Source organism: Scophthalmus maximus, chromosome 19 (assembly GCF_022379125.1).
Source record: "Scophthalmus maximus strain ysfricsl-2021 chromosome 19, ASM2237912v1, whole genome shotgun sequence".
Lineage (NCBI taxonomy): Eukaryota > Metazoa > Chordata > Actinopteri > Pleuronectiformes > Scophthalmidae > Scophthalmus > Scophthalmus maximus.
This window is the reverse complement of record NC_061533.1, coordinates 19,297,792-19,321,014: the sequence shown is the minus strand read 5'-3', so window position 1 is coordinate 19,321,014 and position 23,223 is coordinate 19,297,792. Positions and strand designations below refer to the sequence as shown.

Sequence of the window (23,223 nt, the reverse complement as noted above, 5' to 3'; positions counted from 1 at the left end):
TCCAGTACAATGGGATTTCTGACTTTGGAGCATTACACTGTAAATATAATAGATGTCTAAGATCTATGAACAAAAAAATAAAACTTATAAGACTTTGAAACTAATACTTGAAAAAGGTACTTTTATTTTTTGTGTTTACTGCTGTGAAAGGGGGGAGGCTCTGCATTGTATAATACAAGGATATATTGTATTCATAAAGCATTCTCAATGAGAGTAAAACAAAGGGGGGGGGGGCGCTCCTGTGACTTTTTACTTGTTCTGTCTTGTTGAAAACAGCAGTTAACACTTTTTTGCACATGCATACTCAGCATTCTGACAGATGCTTTATGAATATATTCTGTTTGATCTCAAAAATATTTCTAATAGAGTCAATAGTTTTGTTGAACTGAAAGATGAACGGTGTAGTCTGTAGCTCCGCATGTTGTATATTCCAGATGCATGAATTCTTGTAATTTTATATAAAGATAAAAATCCGGTGTAGTACTTTTGTATCCGCTCCTGAACGCCTTGTTTTGTTTATTGCTTTCTTGTAAAGTAGCACGCAAAGGTTCACTACAACTGTGTTGCCATCAGAAGAATCATTTCCGAAACTGATGATTTACTAAATGTGACTGTGATGTTATTTTTTTCGTGTTTAACAAACAATGCAACTGTTGAAAGATTAATAGGCATCATCAGATATTTCTTTCCTCGTGTTCTAATTTGCCATTGTCACAGTGCAAACTGTATTGAAATGCTGTTACCACATATATTTTTGTTTTTTATTTCTTTTCCTCATCCCGCTGGGCAAAACAGAAGAAGAGTGTTCATTTCACACCTTAAAGGCTCTGTTTCCGTCACGTAAGTGAGCAACTGAGGATACCAAGATTACCCCCCCCCCCCCCCCCCTCTCTCGTCTAATGCAGATGACATGGGTACCCTGTATGCAACTTTGGTACTTTGCAGGATGTTCCTTTAGTGCTGCTGCTATTATTATTTTATATTCCTTTAGGTCGTTTTTAGGACTCTTCTTTGTTCCCCCCAAACACTCTGCACTGTTGGTTGCTAGGAGACAGAAACCGAAGCCAATGCATTAGACAAGAAGTATGGTATCTTCAGTTGTTTCTCTTGAGTGTTGTACATGACAATGTCTGTCTCCTGCAATAAGTCTCCTGCTGTAACTCATGGTGAGCTAAAAGGCCATTGTTGCACAATTACCCGCGATTACCCATGATTGAGAATTTGAGTTCAAATGACCTGTACTGCTAACGTTCAGGCTCCTCTCAGTGCAGCATGACAGGCTGCATTCTAGGAAAGATTTACAGAAAAAATTAAATCTATGCAATAACCCAAAGAGATTTTAGGACCTGTTTCCTTGTATTTAAGGAATAATGTGGAAGGGAATCACCGTTATGAAATCAAAAGAAAAAAACAACTGGTAGAATTTAATTTTTAATAATGTAATGACCCAGCGTGAATTTTGAATTATTAGACTGCATAGTAATACTGATTGATTTAGAGCACGTCTTTTTCCTGAGCAGCAGCCTTGTGCTTGCAGATAAATATTTAATGGGAAAATGTGAAATTGCCACACTTCCTTTTAGCATTTAGCTCAAATGCCAAGTTATAATAATGTAAACATGTGGAGCATAATCAAAAATCAGGACACTGACTCAGCAATCCTTACCTAAACTTTTCTAACAGTAGCTAACAATTAGCTACTGTTGGCAACTGGTCAAACCAAACGGTGTCAGGCTGCAGCAACAAGCAGGCAACACTGACCTGAGTGAACTGACCTGAGAGAAAGAAACTTTTCATTTGTTTCATTTGCTAAATATTGTACATAGAAATATAACCTTGTATTTAAATGTCATCTGTGACCAAAGTGCAATTCAAAGGAGCCTTTTAGCTCATGATTACAGAAAAAGGTGTGTCCAGTAGTTTCTCTGTAACCCAGTTGTATCAGTATATGTCTCTCTCTCTCTCTCTCTCTCTCTCTCTCTCTCTCTCTCTCTCTCTCTCTCTCTCTCTCTATATATATATATATATATATATATATATATAAGAGGAAGGGAAGTGAATGTGATCTAAAAATTTGCGACTTGTCCCAAAATGAAAATGTATCTGTTCATGTGAGAGGCCTTTGGTAATTTTTGGCAAATGTCATCTTACATCAATGTGGGAGTTAGTCGATGCTCATGCTTCAAGCTGTGTTGTAGCTTATTCGTAGAAAATTTATGTTAAAAAAAAGAAAGAACCCCAGTGTGTATCTGACAGAGGGGGAGGGTGTCAGTCATGTATACCTGAGTGCACAAGACAACATCCAGGGAGTGTAGATGTCAGAGCTATGGTGGCCCTGCTGAGACAGAAAGGACTTTAATTATTATTGAAACTGATCATTACCCGGGTCTATTGCAGAGTCATTTGACCCGGGGCAGAATGCCGATTAAACGTTTTCACACTGCAGAAAACGCTGGGTGTTAGCGGTTTAAACAAGTTTTTTGGCCAGTGTGAAAGGGGCTTAAGAGAAGGAGGGGGAGTAGTTACTGAGGTTTGAGAGACTTGACTGGGCATTTTAACACCATCAACTGTCCCTTACGGGTCTCCCATTAGGTTCCATCGGGAAAATCGGCTCCGCCCAGAAGAGCGGCCTCTCCTACAGTGTGTCCACGGATCCCTGGCTCTGGCCCTGCCACCGTGGGTGCTCTCCAATGGGAAGAAACTATTGCAAAGACTTGGCGCTGTACAATAATTCCTTGACATACTTGGCAGAGTATCAGACACTCGCTCGCAGTGTTAAAAAGAAAAAAAAAAATCTAAATATCGCCCAGTCGACAGGTGGCATCTGTGAGCTCAGCAAATGCTTTATTCTTGTACATCTATTGTATACTAGTATATTTGTAATTTGTTAACGGTATCAACTACATATTTTCAACAACACATTTCATACTAATGGTCCCGAGAACCTCATGGTGTCAGCTGATGCAGTCCACAGTTTCTTACCTCTGAGTCTCTGGCTAACAAGGTTTTTGCTGAAGACCGAGACGGGGCCGGGGCCTGCTCCATTTTGCACTTGGTCAATTCTGATGACACGTAGCATGCCACTTTATGAGCCTGGCCAGTGTCTCTGTATGCAGAAGTCAGAAAACCATTCAAGGGCTCAATCTGGGAGTCCATTTCCTGTCCATTTTTGAGGGTTCTGGTGGACTTGGGAGGGCTTCGACCAGATTGTATGAGAGGCTTGCATGCTTTACTTTAGCACATTCCCTCCTGAGCCCGAGAGAGGGCATGCGACGTGATGCACTCAGTGTGGAACCTGGAGCATGCAGAAGTTTTAATACACAGACCTGCTGTTTCCTGCGACAAATCAGCAGAATAAACTCCCACTCCTCTGCCCCATCTCAAAAACGTAAAGTGTATGTCAGGCCCCCTTAAAACAAGCACATATGTTCCTGCTACAGGGTCTTTGCAGTAAAATGAGCCTGGGTGGAAACGCCTAGTAGATCCAACCTTGGTGTATTTGCCTTATATTCGCACAATGGTTAGAACTTTGCCCAGAGGGGTGTGCAGCTCCATGCCTCCTATTGATTTACAGATGAGAAACAGGACAATTCCATCAACCATAGGACAGAAGGGGTCACTGAATGGTTAGAGGAGTATGAAAATTATGTAAATCATATGTTATGGCCTTCACAGTCACCAGATCTCAGTCCAATTGAACACCTATGGGAGATTTTGGACAGACTGTGCCCTTCACCATTCTCAAGACACAGAATGAGGGAATATGTGTTGGAAGGATGGTGTTCATCCCTGCAGTGGAGTGCAGAGACTTGTAGAATCTTTGCCATTGCACACAGAAGTATTTCTGTCAGCTTTTCCTTTCATTTGTCACGTGTACGTGGAGTCACACAGTAACACCAGATCTGTTGATCCGGACATGTGATGTGCAGGTTACTGTGTGAGGCTGTCGTGAGTCCCACAGGGCCAGAGATTACACGAGCATCCCACATTCTACTTACAATGTCAATCATCCACAGTTGAGCCCCCCCCCAAAAGGAAGATTTCTTTAGAAAATAGATAATTCAAGAGGCAAACTTTCCCCCTGCGAAGCAAAGTTATGGGGCTACTGAAAAAAAATTAAAGGGGCTTCTTTTCATGAATTCACGGCTTGTGCGGCCCACACTGATTTAAAACAATGACTTCAAAGGAACAGATTAAAGGATAAATAAATCATTAGTGTTATATTGCATCAACAATTATGTCCTGTTGTACTGCATTTGATTCATAACATGCAGCACTTTTAGGCTTCAGTAGTAAACAGTGAGACACAAGGCTACCTCGACGCTGCCCCTCTACTCGTCTAAGCCCAAATCTATAGGTGTTTATTCAAACCAATCTGTCAATGATGCCTGTTGTGTCCCGAGTTCTGTTGGTGCAGGATACAAGTACTGTATATCTATATATATATATATCATACATATATATCTACAGCTTAGAATAGTGAATGTATGATGAATTGAAAGCCAATGTAATTTCAAAGCTGCCCAAAACGATTGTGCAGATGTCCGTCTTGATGTGCGTGATATCGAACAGTCCATCTTCATCTCGTCACACCACTGTTTTCCATTTCATCCTCGAGTATTTTCAAATCGTCTATTTTTTCTAAACACAAGTCAAACCTAAACTGCCAAAAAATAAAGAATGTATGCAAAACATTCTGATACTATCTGTACAATTTTCGGCCAAACAGCCATGTCAACTTAGCCTAAGGTAAACCGATGTACATCTTTTCCTATTTCTGGACCAAGTCCTGAAAACATTGCTTCTATTCAGTTTGAGTGACTGTTGCTCTTTTTGTACTTTGTCCATTTGTAAAATTGTTTTTAAATGTTTATACTTGATTTTCAAACTGCCTTTTTTGTACATTTAACTTTATAATCAAACAGTGCAAGCTTTCCCCATGGTGTCTTTAAGACCATATTGTTTTAAAGTCTGCAGTTGTGTGCTAGCTTTGTGATAAGAATTATCAGCCTATATTGGTGGTTACAAATTATCGTGTGGGTGTGCATGTGCAATCTTTTCTAAAAAAATTTAATCTAAATAAATTTGATATTTTGTAGTTTGTTTGTCTGATTTACCTTTTAAAAAAAGTACAACTCATACACGACAAACATTTATTAGAACCAGCAAAACAAGTAACAGTTTTAAGACCTAGACACTCGAATCTCATTGCTAACACAAATTGTTACTCCCAAATAATATTTTGTATAAACACATTGGAGGCACACTGGAATAATATAACAGAAAGATTCTAGGTTCTTTTGAAAAAATAAAATGAATGCTTTGCTTTGACACTTTCAAAAGGCTCTGTCCGACTTGAGTCAGAGCTGAACATGTTGCTCATCACTGTGTCTTAAAGGTAGAACAGGAGCTCGTCCAGCTGAACATTGGGCTCCCGGTGGATGCTCTGACCCACGAGGAAAGCCAGCTTGTGGGCATACATGCAGGGAGCAGGCACTCGGATGATTCCCTTAAGCCCAAATACAGAGGGGAAAAGAAGAGCATATTCTATAAGATCAGTTATCACACTAACATGTACTTCTCTGTTTGGCTCTGATCAGTTATTTTCAAATTTAACAACAGACTAACATTTTTCAGTACAAGTTGACAAAATGTCTTGTGATCTCTGGAGACATGCTATAGTACAGTCATCCAGGATGTAACACGTATAAAGACATTGACTTCCAGGCACGCCTACCTGCCAGTTATAGTACATGTGGCACAGCTTGTAGGTGAGCCGCTGCATGTGATCAGGCTTCAGTCCGCTGGTGTCGTACACCACATTGTAGTGGGTTGGAGCGACACTTCCACAGCTGACCGCCTGGCTCACTATGTAGAAGTCATACCTGACAAGATCGCAGCAGTTAATCACAACCACTAAATACAAAAATGAAAAGATAGAAGTTGAGCCAAGGAACACACCACTCTGGACGGGTGACATCTGTGTCAACAATGGTGCCTGTGGGAGGGTTGGACATTCTGCCATTCAACAAGGCGAAGAACCTGCTGCTGATGCGCTTCTTCACCACCACCACACTCAACTTGGGTCTACAACAAGCACATGGAATTACAGGGTCATTTGACTTTTGCTCAAGTTTGTTGGTGTGTGAAGCTAACCACATTCAAGCCAGCGTCAACATCAGTGGACATTATTTGTGTTGCCATTCTCAATGGCATTCACACAGGAGACTGGGGGAGGGGAGGGGGCACCTCAAAAGATGAAAAACTCACAAGTAGTCTTGCCCCATGGACTTGATAGAGTCCATGATCTGAGCAACTTCATAGTTGACCACGCTGTGCAGCTGACCGTCTCCCACTCCGTCTCTGTACACAATGATGCGTGAAGGCAGGCAGCCGTTAAACTTCAGATAGTCCTTCAGTGCAGCTGGGGGAAAAATAAAATGTTCTTCTGAGACTGTTGACATAATTATTGTGTAGATTATAAAAAGTTGCAAGTAGAGGGAAGCAACTTGCCAGTCAAGGCCATCTTCAGTCCGTCGATGATTTCTTGACCTTTGTGCTGCAGCACACATTTGGAGAACCACCTTGACAAAGACATTTTAATTTCACAACTTATTGGACTGCATTAATTCAAATACTAGGGGTCTTGGTGTAGACATGCACATGTAAAGCACAACCCTAATTCAGACTGTAGATGAAGATACAGAAAAACAAACTGACAGCACTCCACCCTTCGTCAAAGTTGTATTTATGTAGATACCAACCTGCTCATGCTCTGGTTGAGGCTGGCCACCAGAGCTCCGATGGACCTTTTCCCAGCAATGGTGTCATGGTAGCAGTCAATGCCCACAATCATCAGCTGTTTGAGCTGCACAAATAGTGAGACAAATTGTCAGAACAATGGCAGCTTTCATCATTACTTCCCATTTATAGACTTGTCTTTACCCCAACATACCCTTTAAATAACTCAAAAACTAATGCAGACGATTACATCCTCTGCATTTACTGTGGATAAACCATAGTATGTGACAGTACAAAGCATGAAGCCACCAAAACAAGAGTGAAGGTGGCATTTTTGCAACCAGCCCCATATCTTCTCACAAACAAACCTGATTCAGGCCCCAAAACTCATTCAGCTCCTTGTGACATCATGTTGTGTCTCGTTAAAAACTTAATTTGCTCAAAATTTACTTCTCCACAACACAGAGCTCCAATTTCTTTTTCCTTATTGTACAAATTACAGATGATTGAAGGACTTACAGGGATTTCCAAGCTCCACAGCTCTCCTCCCATCTTGCAAGCCATCTGCAGGGCGATTTTGGTAGCCACGGTCATGAGTGCCTGAGGTCGGCCGAGGGTACGGGACAGCACGCACTGACTGGGAGTTGGGCAGTCCACACAAAGGTACTTCTTGATACTGTCGTACTTGTCCTTCCTGTTGCTGGGGAGGACCACCACCACCTAACACATGAAACAATCTCTCATACGGTTTTGCTAACAGGGAACACCTCGAAGCCCCCACACACGCCAACCCTGGATCACAAAGAATGTCACAGAAGCAGCTACAGTACATGAGGAAAACAATGAATATGATCTGTTCATTTAATATACATTCAATCACTAACCATCTGTGTCTTGGGTCCGACATTCTGCTGGAGTGCTCTGAGGAGGGACTCCTGATGATCCTGATACTCAACCCTGAATAAAAGAACTGCTTCATGAATAAATGACAAAAATAAACGCCCAATCACAGCTGGGTGATACGTTCAAAAATTACCGGAGCCATTGAATTCAGGGATTAAAGCAAAAAAATACATCTGACTTTTTCAGGCCAAGTCATTTTCCCTATCTACCTTTAAAGTGTGCCCCTGGGTAATTCAGTCTGGATCACTCCTCCCTGGTTAATTTCTACAGTAAAGACGTGTTCGGAGCTCGTTTATACTCAACAAATTATTTCCTCTTTTTCAGCCGTCCTCACAGACTCCTGCAGGTTAAACTGGAGCAGCAAACAGTTAAAGGCTGATTAACTGTGAAAAACTTGCTACAGACCAGGGGGTCAACCAGTCCAGCATAAGTAGCCCAAAACAATCCCCACACACCTTTGTAGGGTTAGTGTTTCCCAAAGGACTTTGAGAGACAATGGTGGGTGGATGTCAGACCCCTCTAGGGAGGTCCGGGGACATGCTCCCCCGGAGAACATTTTCTACATTTCAAAGTTAAATCCATCAATCTGGTTAACTTTGACAGCAATTTAGGAGGTTATATCTATGAAGGACTTTATGCCCTTGCAAACAATTGTGTGCTGTGGTAAAGAATTTAATCATAACACACATACAGTATGTTGTATGAATATGAATGATGATCACCTACATTAATATCCTTACAACGTATGATGTAACTGTAAACATAAATAGTGAACTTGATACCTACAAGAGTTTTAGTAAAGTAGTAATTTGTATATTATATTTCCCGAGGATATTGTAATGTATCAGATGAGTTGTCCTCATACGTTTATTGTAAACGGCTGTTGCTCACACGCTTTTATTTTGTAAAAGTCTGTTGCTGACTTCTGCGGAAACGGAAAAGAAAAGAATTGGCGGATAAAAAAAACGGAGAAGGGTACGGAACCTTTACATGGCCATTTTCATTTTAAAGACGGCGGAGTTGACAGAACCAAAGTTATTTGTAACCACTGCCAAGTTGAATTTTACTTCCAGTCTGAAGTATCACATAAATGCAAAACACACATTTGATACCAGCAAACCATTCAACGAAATGGACAGTGGAGAGAGGCTTCGGCAAACTACGTTAGATGCAGCGTGTGGGACAAGTATAGACAAACAAATGCAATAGAAGATAACAAATGCCATAGCGTAGTGGACTGCAGGCCTATAAGTGTAGTGGAAGACGTCGGTCTGAGAAACACTGAGAATCGCAACAAATGACGGCAGGTATGAGATTCCCTCAAGACGCACCATCACACGAACAATACACGAGTTGTATGAAAAGCAGAGGACTGCAAAAGCGACAACTTTACAACGTGCACCCGCTGTGGCTCTAACTGGGGACTACTGGACATCACTCGATAACCATAATTACCTCGGAGTTACAGCGCATTATATTGCTGAAAAGTGGGTGCTGCATTCACATGCTCTGACTAATGAAAACAGAGGAGAGACATTATGCTGAAACGTGCGCGGGACACTTTATTGACGTTGCACAGCAGTGGAATGTGTCAAATAAAGTCACCACACTTAGCACAGATAGGGCACGAAATATGATCGCTGCTGCGAGACATCTGCCTTTTGATCATGTCCCCTGCTTTGCGCACAGTCTCCAGCGTTCTGTCACAGTATCTCTGCATAACAGTGCGTGACAATGTCCTGGCCAAGTGCAGAAAAGTTGTGGGGCATTTTAAACAGTCCAGCAGAATTAGAGGAACAACAAGTTGAACATGGACAGAAGATAGCAGGCATCCGCAGAAACGAACAGCCCCTGAGGGGCGTCCTCACCACAAACACCAAGATTGCCATGCCAACTAAAATGAAATGGACAGACTGCAGAGGTTGGAAACGCTACTGGGGCCTTGCAGGTATGTTTTACATCATATTTCTCACTATCCTGTCTGAGTGCATGTTAGGGAGAATGGTGTAAATGTAGCATGAATATGTAGAGGATGTTTTTTTGTGTATAAGTGAATGCAATTTATTTTTGACTGAAGTGGATTTGATTTTCCGTTGCAGATATTTGACTGAACTTTTGGGAGGAGACAAGTATGTCTCATGCTCTGTGGCCCTGCCTGCTTTTTGCCATCTCTCTCGGTTGATGGAGAGCTCAGATGATGACCCTGCCTACGTGACCACGTTCAAGTCTACATTCAGAAAACACCTGGAGACACGCAAGGGAACTGCCAACATTGCAAATCTGATGATTGCTACTGCATTGGACCCTAGATTCAAGGACCTCAAGTGTATACCCAGAGCTGAGAGAAGTGAGGTGTGGGCCTCAGTCACCAACTTAGTAAGGAACAGAGGGTTATTGCAGAGAAACCTATGGAAAAAAACACCTCAGAGCCACCAAAGAAAAAGTTAACCCTATCGGCTGCTTCATCTGAGTCTGATTCTGAACAGGAGGAAGACTCAATTGAGAACAGTGTGCGTCGATACAGAGCAGAGCCCGCCATCAGTTCAGATTCCTGTCCGTTAAAGTGGTGGTCCAAACATGCAGGCTCACACAGCTGGCTGGCCCCCTATGCACAGAAGTACTTGGCCACACCTGCAACCTCCGTCCCCTGTGAAAGGTTGTTTTGTCTTGCTGGTCATATTGTACAGAAGAAGAGAGCATCTTTATCATCTGAAAATGTAAATAATCTTGTGTGCCTTAGCAACTGGCTTAGTGCAGAGGAGTAAAAAAACATCAAGTTTTAGGAATCTACAAACTGCACTAAAAGGGTTTTCCTGTTCTTTTTTGACCAAAGGAAATCCAGTATAAACATGGACTTTACAGACTAGTCCCCTGCAAGTAAATCCCAGCAGTGAACTTTTTTGTGCTTCACCTCACTCTAACAGGGATATTTGGTACTGAACATAGACTGGTTATGCTTCTCCCTGAGAAAAGAAAAATGTTTCTGCTGTTACCTCAGAAATTGCCTGTTTTAATGTTATGAATGTGGCTCAGGATTTTGTGGGCAGTTTTTTTTGTTACCATTTAAAACATGCTGATATTAAAAGTGTTTGCACAACAAATGTTATGGCACTTTCGTTCATATGGCAGAACATTTAAAATAAAAGTGTGTACACTACTTTTGAATTCATTATTGGATTTCGCATATAAAATTTGTGATTAATCGTGATTAATCAGGGAAATAATGCGATTAATCGCAATTACAAATTTTAACAGTTGCCCAGCCCTACACTTTATACATATGGTCAGCAGAGAGGCTACTCTCCACTACTGAACTACATAAGAAACGTTGTCAATCAACACAATTTCACAACAACAGCGCATTCATGACGGCAACACCTGATTCTCCGGTTCAGGGATCAGTGTACTGAGTGGTGCTTCACTAACGTTTGAGCCAAAAACCCAGATTTTTTTCAGCGCACATGCAAAAGCGGACGGTGATGAAACATTCGCTGATTTTTACAAAATGTGTTTTGCTTTAGTATCGCTTACTGCCCCTTTTAAGTTAAAATATTGAACCTCCTATTCAAAGGTAAAACTTTGTGTGACATTCTAATACCTGAAAAACATGTTACAAGATTATACTGAAATGTACCGAGAATATAAAAAGGATAACTATCATGCTCACAGATTACTTTCTTCCTGAAAGGAGAAAAAGAAAAAAACCCTCACAAAGTTTTCAGACACTCATTTGACCACCATAACTCCACACTTCTTCCTGTATGGAACATTTTATATATGCCGGAACTCACATGACAGCTTTCTGTATACGTATACCGAGTGCACCAGAGACTTTGCCAAGGTGCTGCAGGAGGGCCTGGGCTTCGTTGCCATTGCGACGGGTGTAAAAGACCAGCCAGTTATTCAGCGGAGGAGAGTTGATCAAAGGAATCCCACGCATCTCTTTGGCCCATTCAGCTCCTGCATGGTCAAACTAGGTGACACAAATATCTGTGTCCAATTATTATTTATCACATAAATAAATCTGTCTAATTAATTTGACGACAAATGTATGGAACAGCAAGCATATTTCACCGATCTTGGTCCCTGGAAAATCCTCTCTGCTGGGAGGACTCTGCCAGTCAGTTTTACGAGTTCCTTATCAAAGCCCAGTCCCCACTTATCCAACTCTGCCTGTGCATCAATATCCCTGTGAAATAATTTTCAGGATTTAAATCAAAGCCTGGGATTATATTGCCTGAAGATGTTAACAGAAAACATTGCTTTTCTAGCTTCTGTGAATGTGAGCAGACTAAATACACAAGCTTCTAAGATGAACACACCCTTCAGAAAAAATACAGTTCATGATCAATTCAAAGAAATAAATTATTGTATTTGAATAGGCAGGTAAATGTTGTCACCTAATCTATATCAACATTTGTCAGGTTTCATGTGTGTGATGTGTACAACCTTAACTCCACTGCACACTAGGATCTAATTAGGTGTAAATAGGATTTTCATGGCCTTGAAATCATAATCTACATTATCATGTGTTAATTAGACCTATTCAGCTGGCTTCTGGTAAACTCTGACAATATAAACACTTTCAGCAGTGCAGAGATCAAGAAGTGGCAAATGGTATTCTGCTGTACAAGAGCTTATGCCGCCTGGGCAATATGGAAAAATATCTTATCTTGATATTTTTTTTCATATTGATCGATGTCGATACATATCATGATATAAGTCAAATCACTATTTCTGTCAAGCTTAAATGTTGTGAGATGTAAAGATATAATACTTAAACCAAAGTTAATTTTGGTTTAAGTATTATTTATCTTCTGTGAGAAGTTGAGCATGACAAATGTACTGAAGAACATTATACAACTTCTGCTGTATAATGCAGCATAAATTGTATAATGTATATTCGATAGTCAACATAATTTGTAGCGCACGCTACTACTCTGCTTCTTGTCGGAATTAAATATTCCTCGGACACTTCTTTTCAACAATGTCCTCGCCTTTTGCGCCTTGTGTCCGTCAGGACGTCTCCTTCAGTAACACTGTCGCTTGAGTTAACATTTCCTGTCGTCCTTTTATCTCCCTGTCACTCCTGTCTGACTTATGTGCACGCTGCAGAAGCCCAAACATAAACAGAGCTGCAGCTGGCTGCTTCTGCTACACTCTGTGCTGTGTGCGTCAACCTAACTTTATGTGGCTGTAACTCTACTCCAGCCTCATGATTGGTTAAGCACGGCACTATTCTCATTATCATTGGCTGTTCCTGTTGTCTGTCAAAACATTGATGGAATTAGTTCTATAGAAGTTATATCGATAGGTCTTAAATTTCTATCGAGGAAAAGTTATTTCGCTATAATTATCGTTTGCGTTTTATCGCCCAGCCCTATGCTGAACCACCAGCGACTCTCTTCTTTTCAATATTTCCCATATTGAATAGTAGCATGAAGCTGCTGTTAGTACAATGTGTTCCCGGATCTCAGTTCATGTAAATGGGTGCTTGTAATATTTCTGAATATAAAACACAAGTAACAAGTACACAGATAAAACATAGTTAATGCAGACGCATTGCCACCTACCTCTGTATATTAGTGACAAAGCTGTTGAGGCGCCCCTGTCTCTGATCTGGGTTCAGTCTTGTGTGTTCGCTCAAGTCCTTCATTATTTTGAAGTCCTTTCGCATCTTATCAGTCAGCCCTGTCGAACACATTGACAAAAATTACGACCTCTTCTCGACCACGCCTTTCAAAGCTTTTTGCATTCAAAAAGTGTGCTACCAGTAAAAGTCACGCTTCTTATATTATACATTGGATACATAAATGTGCTATGGATGGGTCAATAAATGTCTAAGTTGTTGACATTTTGTCTGAATCGAGACAAACACGGCAGATTAATGCAATGACCTGTAAGGTAGCACAATTCTGGGACAAGCAGGGCCGGACCAGGGTGACCACCAGAAGGACCCATCTTCTTAATGTGGCTGACCAGCAGCACTTGGTTGTCATCAGCGATGTCCTGGTTATATTGCTAAGAACAAAAAGTGTAAACATTTGAGTGAAGGGGCACAAAGTGGTCCAATAGTGAGGCTATATGACACTCAGTTTAACTCCCCTCAAAGACATTGTCAGCAATTCTGATTAAATATATTTTTGGTCAAAGATATACCCCCTTCTCTTGCATTTTCTAAATTGAAATTTGCTGTTTTCAATACATTTTGTACATGTCAGTCATGCTTTTGTTGAGGACAGTTTCAAGTTATACCAATACTTGTGTTGAGTGCATGACACCTACTTTCTTGAAGTAGTTCTTGAAGGAGACTTCTTCGTCTCCCCTGGTGAATGTGTTGCAGGGAGTTTTATCCCAGGCAAAGTCATCAATCCTGTATGTTTTGTTGTTGTACCTAAAATAAAATAAAAATGATGAGCCAAGTCCAGTACAGGTATTACATACAAGTGGTTGAGTTTACACTGCAGTGCTTTCAATTTGTTATGATAAAGATGTGGGATTTTTAATATGAAAACAAGTGTGAAATGTGAATCCTACTTTGTGAGCACTATGAGTCCAACAAGCTCCTTAGTGCAGATCTCAGGGAAGCGTTGCTCTCCACACTGTTGCTTCAGGTTGACCATAAAGTCGAGGACTGTCTCACTGCGGAGCACTTTGTGACTCACGTCAATACACATCATGATTGCTGACTCGTACTCCAAGATGGTGGTGGTGTAGCCTGGCCAGATGGTCAATCTGATAAAGAGGACACGATCATCATTTTTCTACTCTTAGGAAAATTGTTTTTCCATCATTGACGACTGCCCATTTACTAGACTAAACATGAGTAAACTCTGATATGGCTTCTCATTGGATTCACAACAATCTACTGGGACAATTAATTTAGTATTTCAAAACCAAGATAACACTTCAAAAGTTTTAGTCAGGAATAGTCATTCACATCTTATTTTCTACTACTAAGAGGGTACCTTAAAGGTTCATTGACTGCATTTCTCATATAGTATACAGAAGCTCAGTTTATTGCACCTCTCAGAAAGCAAAAATAACTGTTGAAGAACACAGATGTCTGAAAGCACTTGAGTTTCCTAGTTTTGAAAATAAGACTATTTTTAGGGGGGTTGAGAACCTTTTTATAAACACCGAGGTTGAAAAAGAGTGAACCTGCTGTGACCATTCTTGGTTGTGAATGACTAATGCAGTTAATTCAAAAGACAACTTCATACACTGAGAAAAAAAACTACCATTAAAATTTTGATTTGTTAATATATATCAGTTCTTGTTGTTAGAGAATCAAAATCTTATTTTAGACAAAATATCACATAAAATGCATTTTATTTGACAATAGACAATTATTTTATATACAATATTTAACATACTTTGTGTGATAGTTCTGTATAAAAAGAAAATTAACCTGTGCTGTGGGATGCTGAGTGAATCTTTGGGGTTGTAGTAGTTGCGTCCAATCTGCTGCATGTTGAGAATCCTCAAGATCCTGCAGAAATGAAAAAATAAAACAAAATAACAAAAATAATAATGATAATTGATGTGATATTTGAAATGCTGTGGAAAAGTATGTGCGTCGAAGCTTTTGTACTAAGATGTAATGATTTACTTCCATTTAAACATGCAACAGCCGCAAGTTAACTCGTAAACCAGCAAGACCAGGTATTTCAGGATTGCTGTGGCTGTTACATTAATTATGTCAGTCCTCATTGTGCAATACTTATTTTAACTAGAAAAACTTGCCTTTTGAATAGGATGTTGTAAAACTGAATGCACATCGGTGATGTGGGCGGCAGTTCATTTGTCAGTGTGACAGTTATCTGAACCTTCTCCCCATTCCTTGTTTCGCTGTGAAGCACAGTCTCCTAAACACAAGGTGAGACATTTCTGTTCAAGGCAGAATAATCTCATAACTTTATCAATATTATTACTTCTGTGTTCTGTGGCTGACATGAGCTTGCAGTTTTAGAATACCTTGTTGTGCAATCTTTGAGGCAAAAAGAGCATAGCTCCATCAAAGCTCCGTGCTGCACCAAGTGTTTCCTCATGATGGAATAGGAGAGCAGATCTCAGACGACGAGACTCCATTGGCGGGTTAAAGTCAACGTGGTACTGATACAGAACCCAGCGAGGGCGGGACATGATGCGAAAGTAGTTGGCTGTCAACTGAATGGCAGAACCACTTGTTCCTGAGGAAGTACACACACAATTGTAAGGAGTGTGTATTGTCTTCTCCAATCACAATATATAAATGCACAAAGAGTGCTTCAGAAATGGAATTAAACATGATGACAGACCAGACTTTGATTCCTTAACATGCTCCATGGCATGTCTGGTGTTAATCCCTGCATCATTAAAATCCTGGCGGCGTCCACCTCTTTCTCCCAGCTTCACCTTCTGAAATCCAGCTGATATCTGTAGAACGGCTAATAAAACAATAGATAAATATATTTTGACAGCTGGAGTGACCCTGCCACCTTTATAGTCCTCAGAAGGTACAATAGGCACAGTGCAGGAGCAGTACATACTCCAGCGTGTGCCTATTTAATATGATTTATCTTTCTATATTTTCATTGAACCACATGGTTTGAACCGAATTCCCTGCACTTCTTAAGGTGTAGATTAAGTGTTAAAAACAGTGAATGAGTAATTATTTTTCTGAATACACTAGTTTAATTGCATTTCCACGAGATTTTTTAAAAGAGAGGAACAACCTAAACCATTTGGCGTTAAAAACAAAACAAAATCTAAATAAATAAATAAATAAAAAGTTTCATGACTTTGTTTTTGTGTTTTTGACTGTACCTTCTGCAGAAAACGCTCCTGGGGCACCTTTCTGCCTCCCTCTTCCAACCAGCTCCGCCTCTGTTACAAGGGCAGTTGCTGGTGCAGCCTCTCGAGCCTTGCTCTACACAAAAGAGAAGGGGGAGATTTAGGAAATGCGGTGTTGCAGGAATTGTCCATTCTTTTCAAAAGAAAAAAAAAAGTCAGTTCTGTTGTACTACTTTGCCCATAATGCTTTGTGTGACTGAGCCCCCATATTTCCTATTCAGAATGAATTAAACCAATGAAAAGACAATATTATCATTACAATAAAAGCTGCCAACACAAAACAGTTTTAAATCTAGTTTTGATTCTTAATTTAACGTGTACACATTAGTCTGTACTAGGCTCTACCATCTTGTACCATATATTTTTTACAGTGGGACTACATGATGCACATAAACGACCCTGACAATGTTAACATCAATTGTTTGAAAGGTAATAAATTGCCATTGTGAGGTTTGAAAAACTCCAAAGACCTATTATTGTCTTTAAATAGTACAAAGTACTTATTATTGGAACCAAAAGCTCAGTAACAGGACAATTATGTAGCCTTTACAAACCACCACCACTACGCTGCCAGAAGGGATTTTTCATATGCTAAATATTCGGCTCATACAAGGATCAATGACATAACATTACATAAGTATCTATGACTTCTGTATAGACTGATCTTACCGCTCCTGGCGCAGCAGTCTCTTGACCACGTGCTACTGCTCTGGCTCTTGCTCGTGCGCGACCAGTCATTTTCGGGACGCCTGAAATGGTACCGCTGAATAACAACAATACATATTTAATGCATATTTCAGCGCAATGCAGTAGTAAATATTAAAATTTTACTCAATGAGCTGAAAATCTCAAAACAATTAATTATTCATTTCTGAAGCAAGAAGGTGTATTTTAAGAGTTTGATCGTGAAGCACGTGTCGCATTAATTTTCTAAAGTTGTTTGAATAATTTTCTATCAGCAGCTACATTTTCCTCCGACAGACAAAATGGCGCCTGGTCATTATCATCAGGTGCGGCCCGCAACCAGCTAATGCTAGCTAAGAGTAGCACGCTAACAAAACCCAAGGCTGTGTTCTAAAGTTATTTGACCTTAATGGTTAGCATGATGTGACAATACCGTTTATTAGCTAAGTGAAATGAGTTGCTTGAAACTTTATCTAAACTTAGTAAATAAATCAAATTCACTGGTAAAAAAAAAAATCTATTTACACAAAATATTATACATATTTTGTGTAAATTCTAACGGGGCTCCTTACCTGCGGAAAAGTTTCTTACAGCTCAGTTTTCGACGTTAACGTCTAACCGCGGGTGCATCACCGAAGAAAGGGGGAAAATTAACTGCGCCAAAGTGGTATATGTCGGCCTCTTCACTGAGAAAATTAATACGCTTGTAATTTAAAAACAAACAAACGACATTTTAAATACTTTCTTACTTTGCATATTGCATCACTGTGTATTAAAGGTGCTGTTTTTTCCAGAATAAATGCACCTTATAGACAGGCTGCTGAAATAGTTAAGCCGAAAAACCCAAGAACTACTTTTTAAGCGCAGTGATCCGTTTGACCTAGTGCTGTTGTGTTTTTAACAGGATGGTCTCAATTGCGGCCACTAGATGGCAGCAACACTTTTACAGTAGAAAAACTGACTCGCACTGCCTGAGTTAGAGAGATGGATAGATAGATAGATAGATAGATAAATAGATACTTTATTTATCCCAAGCTGGAAAATTCCGGTGCAACAGCAGCACGTTTCACACAGCACACTTTACATATATATATATATATATATATATATATATATATATATACACACACACACACACACACACACACACACACACAAACAAATGTAAAAATATACGAATTACAAACACCCACTTCAAACATATTGTCGGCTTTTTTAGATCTTGTTCGGTGATTTTCCCGAAGCTGATTTTGCCCTCCCTGATCCAGGCAATCCTGGATCAGCCCAAGCGCGGAACTCAGTCACGAAACCAAATGCCGAACTCACGCTGCCTTGCTCCTGCTTCTACTCCTAACTGCTCAACGTCGCCACCCTCAATCATCACCATCGTTCCCTTGAAAGACTTTTAAATCTGTTAAAACTGCCATTGAGTCTGGTCGTCTGCATTTTGGGTCCAAATTCTAGCTCAGCATTGAACACTTAATAACAAACACAGACAAACTGTGCCCCTGAACTGTCAGTCACGAGCTGACGTCACGATGAACACTGCTGTCATGTCGTGATGCAAGTAACCAACACATGCACGTTATAATGAACCATCCAAGACTGTTGAGTTGCAGCTAAAAAGAGTCGAAAAATATAAAATTATTCTTGACAGTTCTCAAAAGTTTCTTGAATTATTTATTATCATTTATATTTGTATTATTATCTATTATTGTATATTATACATCTTAAATGGTGTAGAGAGTACAATTTCTTGCATTGCAAGTGGTGTTTAGTGTTGGACAAATAATATGGGGGGGGGGGGTTGTCATGTACTGTAAACACGCTGGGGCCGGGGGGCACCGATCAAAAATCTTGCCTAGGGTGCCAACATTGCCAGGGCCGTCACTTAGTTGAGTAATCCCTTTCTTATCAAGTTTAACTTATGACCATGATAAAAATGAGGCGGAAATGACCAAGAAGTGACCAAGTCAAAAAAACTCTCATGCACTCCTTTTAAAGAGGTACCTCATTGTGAGCTATTATTTATTCCCAAACTTTTCCTCTGTTCTCCACATCCATTTGAAATAGAACTTGGCACTTCAGAGGGCATTTTTAGGAAGATGTACGTAAGTCTTTCATGTCTGAGATCTAAGAGTGATTACAGATTCAGACCTGAGGGACCAGTCTGGGAGGACCTGCTTCAGTCACTGTTTACCTGCTGGAAGGAAACTGCGTAGAGATGAAGCGAAAGGCTGGGACATCAGTGTCATCAGGTCTGATAGTGTGGTAAAAAGGGAAAGGTCTACCAAGAGACCTGTGACACAGAAATACACTTGGGTCTATTATGTCTAAATGTGAATAGTTACAAATACAATTTAGTACTACACACACAATATTATGTGGTCAAAATGCTGAACAAGTTGTCAGAACCACGCTATCTCATAAAAAAAAACAACAGTAAAGGCCAATGGAAAAAAGAGTCAAAGTGAAAGAACAAGAAGAAAACGTGGCTGGTGAGAAGACTGCAAGCTGAGCAGTGTGAGGATGAGAAAGGTGCACCCTGCCAGGGACGTTGATGAATGCGCTTCAGGCTTCAAGCTCTCCCTGCAGCCCCCAGCGGCGTGGATTCCACGCTTACGCTAATCATGCTCTGTGAGATCCTGCGGCCTGGAGCTGATGAAAGGAAACATGCAACACAGTTCATATGTCAACCTGGTTGCACTTTCACAAAATACACACTCTTCAGTCTTACATTAACAAGGACACCATCATCATCATCATCATCATCTACTTCATCACTATCGCTTTGAGGAACATGGTTCAATGTTGGCTGACGTGTTTTTTTACATAGTTCTAGTTCACTTCATGTTTGAAACATGAAAAACAAAACAGGATCAAAGCCACTGTTTTACATTAATCACAGTGGCCCATGAAGCTTGAATCCCTAATTGTAAGAACAGGAGGGGATTCTGAATGATAAGGATTCTACCGTACCATGATATCAGTAAACTGGTTAGATTATTCATTAGGAAATGTATTTATTAGGAATAAAATCTGCTCTGCACCAGTGTATTCCTCCTTAAAAAGAGGCAAGTACTGCAACAAACACACACACACAAAAAATTGCACCATGGTTTTCTAAAACCCATAAGGAATGAGTCAAACCGCGGATATACTGTAGTATGTAACATGAAGGAAACTGCCATTTATTTGTAGTATTTAAAAAAAGTGATGGTGCAAAGTTGTCAAAATCCCTAAAGGCATTCTTCTAACAGAAGCAGATTCTGAATGAGAAATAAATTAATTAATGTAAATGAAAATTGAGAGATGGTTTTCTTCCCAAACAAGTTGAAACTCCTTTATTTATAGATAAAAGGTTTATTGCCTTAAATCATTATGAAGACATAAATTGTACTCCATCTGCTGAAAACAAAGTTAAATAAAACGACAAGGGAAATATTTGAATGATAGGCCCCTATTGGAAATAAAAGAATTAAGAGGCAGATTTGGGACTCTTGTGTTCATTGTGCTATTCTTCTACACAAAACTTACATATTTTAATTAATACATTCTACATTTTAAAGTCCTGTTACACGTATGTCATTTTGAGGCGAAACTTAATATTGTGAGTGGCTCCTACAATGCTGCTTTAATGTTGATTCATTCTTTTACTAATGAATCACTCAATGTTTTTCATCTGGTTAGCAAAGTATCTGGCAATGGACATATGTCAAGAGCTTGTGGGTCTAGACAGAGACTAAGTCAAAAACAGCTATCTGGGTTCACACAAACCATTTTTTCATCAATGATTCAATCCCTTATCCACGAGCAAGAATGCTAAGGACATATTCCATTCAAGCTCCATTTTGTTCATACCGTATTTGGAAAATTGTTGTTTCCTGTTCATTTGATAATAAAGACTCTGGCTGGTGTCCTTGAGTCAATAGGAATGGATTTGTCCTCTAATTATACCTCTTTCACACTAAAGCCCCTTTCAAACTGGCCAAAAAACCCATTTAAACCCGCTAACACCCGGCGTTTTCTGCAGTGTAAAAACCTTTAATCGGCATTCAGCCGCAGGTTTAACCGCAACACATAAATCCTGTGAATCTATCCTTTGTCAGTTTGCTTAGTGGAAGTAATGGCCAGGAAGGGTTTGGACAAATTTTCAGCCGTCGTGTTTGTTTGCAGTTTTTTTTCCGATTGCTAACATGCATTGGTCCAAGCTGAAGTCACATTGTCAAAACTCTTCACAAAGTCAGTGAAACAGAAGTCTCCACGAACTAAACCATTGTCCATTGCTTTCACACAAAATGCATTCAATTACCACGATTTCCAAAATCCAGGAACTCTTTTCTCATTCATAATCCACCAACTGCAAAACACTTTACATTTGCACCGCATTTTTCAAATGCTTACAGTTTTCAAAACGGTTAAAAAACACATTCAAAACAGAATGGTGGCACATTTCATGCATTTCTCCAGAAACCGTATTAACATATATAGAAAATCTCAGCAGAATAATTACAATAAAATGAAATAATAACAATTCCGAACATAGCTATTTGCAATTTCAGCTGAAAGTCTACAAATATGTTTTTAGTCTCGTTATCAAACAGACAAAAGGGGACGGCTTTGGAGGGATTTTGTTTGGAAACATGGATTGTGGAAGAAAGGTTGGTGGGAAAAGAAGAGTGTCAGGGGCTTGTGGACAAATCCAATTCAATTCAACTTATTTGTATATCGCCAAATCACAACTTACTAGGCGGAACATCTGCCTCGACATGCAGGAGAGAGTGAGGACTTGAACACTCACTGTACAGTATGAGTGATTATACTATACTGTATATGCTGTTGCTGGTTTTTGGTAATCATTATCGCTGCCCTGGAATTTCAAGATTCTTTTTGTTTCAACCTTTTATTTTGCTAAAGTTAATTACTATATGCAAGGATATAGAATCTAGAAAGATATTGAAGCAATTTCTGATTCATTCTTCTTACACATACTTTAATACAGTCATGTGTCTTTCTTATTCTATAATATAATACTAATGTATGTAAAAAAAGTAACTAAAACTTCAAAGATAAAATTCCATCAATAATGTGATGCTCACTGTTGTTTGTGTTTTTAAGCCAGTGTGTTTTGAGTGACAGTGTTTGCTTTCTGAGTGAGAATTGTCTACACCAGTGTTCTGGTCGAACAAGCTCATTTTTGAGACATGTACAGTATTGCTGATATGAGTGAGTTTTGGAGGTGAGATAAATTGTTGGCGCAGATGCATGTTGTTGATGCAGATTGTATGAAGAGATTTGGAAAAAGTGGCTTCAGTATGGACCAATGCTTGTTAGCAATTAAAAAACAAACTGTAATATGCTTGGTGTGTTCAAACACCAGCCCACATGCAGGCGCTAAATACAGCAGAAGAAGGAGGAGGAGGCCTGTGTTGACCATAGCAGAGTCCTGCAGAGGCAGAGCCCCCTCTGTGCCGGCACAGAGAAGATGCCATGTGATCTCTGAAAAGTCAACAAGGGTTGGTCCACAGCTGGGCTGCAGGAGAACAGAGAGCAGGCACGTAGCAACACCCTCCTGCTGGGAGCAGCCAAGGAGACGGAGGACTCACAGACTGCTGCCTACTGTAGATTTCACCGCTGTGCAATGTGAGCAGACAGTGGGGGTGGGGGGTAAGTTTTATCATCATAGAAGCAACTGCTTATTTTAATTGCTGTTTTCTAATCCTTTGCTCTGCTGCATTTTTGATTCTTTAACAATAAATATCATACCGTGTGCTTCAAGCAAACTGTCAATCCATCTCTCGATGTGCCTGAGAGCCACTGTACAATGGGAGAGATCCAGATTTCATTTCCACAAAAGATTAAGTTGCCTTCTGCATCACTGAAACTTCTTGGGGTTTGAAGTTGAAACCTCTGTGGTTATTCCTTCTTTGTCCAAAGAAGGTTTGAACAAAGGTGCAGTGAAGCATCCGCAGCAAAGAACCTAATAAGCACAATGTGGGAATAAAGCAGAGGGGAGTTAGAATCAAAGGGAGCCTCGCACAGCATGACTGGCGTTGGTCT

At 40.0% G+C, this 23,223-nt stretch overlaps 2 protein-coding genes across 22 annotated transcripts in view; one reads left to right on the top strand and one right to left on the bottom strand.

The window, feature by feature from the left end:
* rimbp2b (RIMS binding protein 2b) overlaps positions 1 to 5,098 on the top strand; it is an 89,798-nt gene extending 84,700 nt beyond the window's left edge. For 16 of the 20 annotated variants that reach the window (XM_035639531.2, XM_035639524.2, XM_035639527.2 and 13 more), the window contains one exon: positions 2,593 to 5,098. In XM_035639531.2, the coding sequence (XP_035495424.1) occupies positions 2,593 to 2,739 (147 nt within the window). In that variant the 3' untranslated portion in view covers positions 2,740 to 5,098. Of the gene's footprint in view, positions 1 to 795; positions 841 to 2,592 lie in introns of all 20 variants that reach the window. The other 4 variants (XM_035639532.2, XM_035639529.2, XM_035639546.2 and 1 more) reach the window with 1 other exon arrangement.
* A 41-nt stretch (positions 5,099 to 5,139) lies between these two features.
* Positions 5,140 to 17,951, bottom strand: piwil1 (piwi-like RNA-mediated gene silencing 1). 2 transcript variants are annotated; one of them, XM_035639548.2, is made up of 21 exons: positions 17,736 to 17,946; positions 17,149 to 17,242; positions 16,453 to 16,555; positions 15,945 to 16,073; positions 15,622 to 15,836; positions 15,391 to 15,512; positions 15,056 to 15,136; positions 14,182 to 14,379; positions 13,930 to 14,038; positions 13,542 to 13,665; positions 13,218 to 13,335; positions 11,719 to 11,833; positions 11,436 to 11,617; positions 7,626 to 7,698; positions 7,261 to 7,461; positions 6,765 to 6,868; positions 6,514 to 6,584; positions 6,271 to 6,424; positions 5,962 to 6,087; positions 5,738 to 5,885; positions 5,140 to 5,509 (listed from the first exon to the last, which is right to left on the bottom strand). In XM_035639548.2, exons 2-21 carry the CDS (start codon positions 17,215 to 17,217, stop codon positions 5,393 to 5,395), a joined length of 2,559 nt encoding a protein of 852 aa, XP_035495441.1. In that variant the 5' UTR covers positions 17,218 to 17,242; positions 17,736 to 17,946; the 3' UTR covers positions 5,140 to 5,392. The 2 variants fall into 2 exon arrangements, with proteins under 2 accessions (XP_035495441.1, XP_047185101.1); XM_047329145.1 differs by lacking the exons at positions 11,436 to 11,617; positions 11,719 to 11,833 and having other exon boundaries at positions 17,736 to 17,951.
* Between the last annotated feature and the right edge of the window lie 5,272 nt (positions 17,952 to 23,223).

Bases quoted from the DNA above. Each gene is read 5' to 3' on its own strand.
- piwil1 (XM_035639548.2), bottom strand. From the start codon at position 17,217: ATGACTGGTCGCGCACGAGCAAGAGCCAGAGCAGTAGCACGTGGTCAA. The intron at 15,137-15,390 runs GCAAGTTTTTCT...TCATTTCTGCAG, and splicing joins TACAACATCCTATTCAAAAG to GATCTTGAGGATTCTCAACA. The intron at 7,699-11,435 runs GTGAGTTCCGGC...TCTTTTATTCAG, and splicing joins CGTATACAGAAAGCTGTCAT to GGTTGAGTATCAGGATCATC.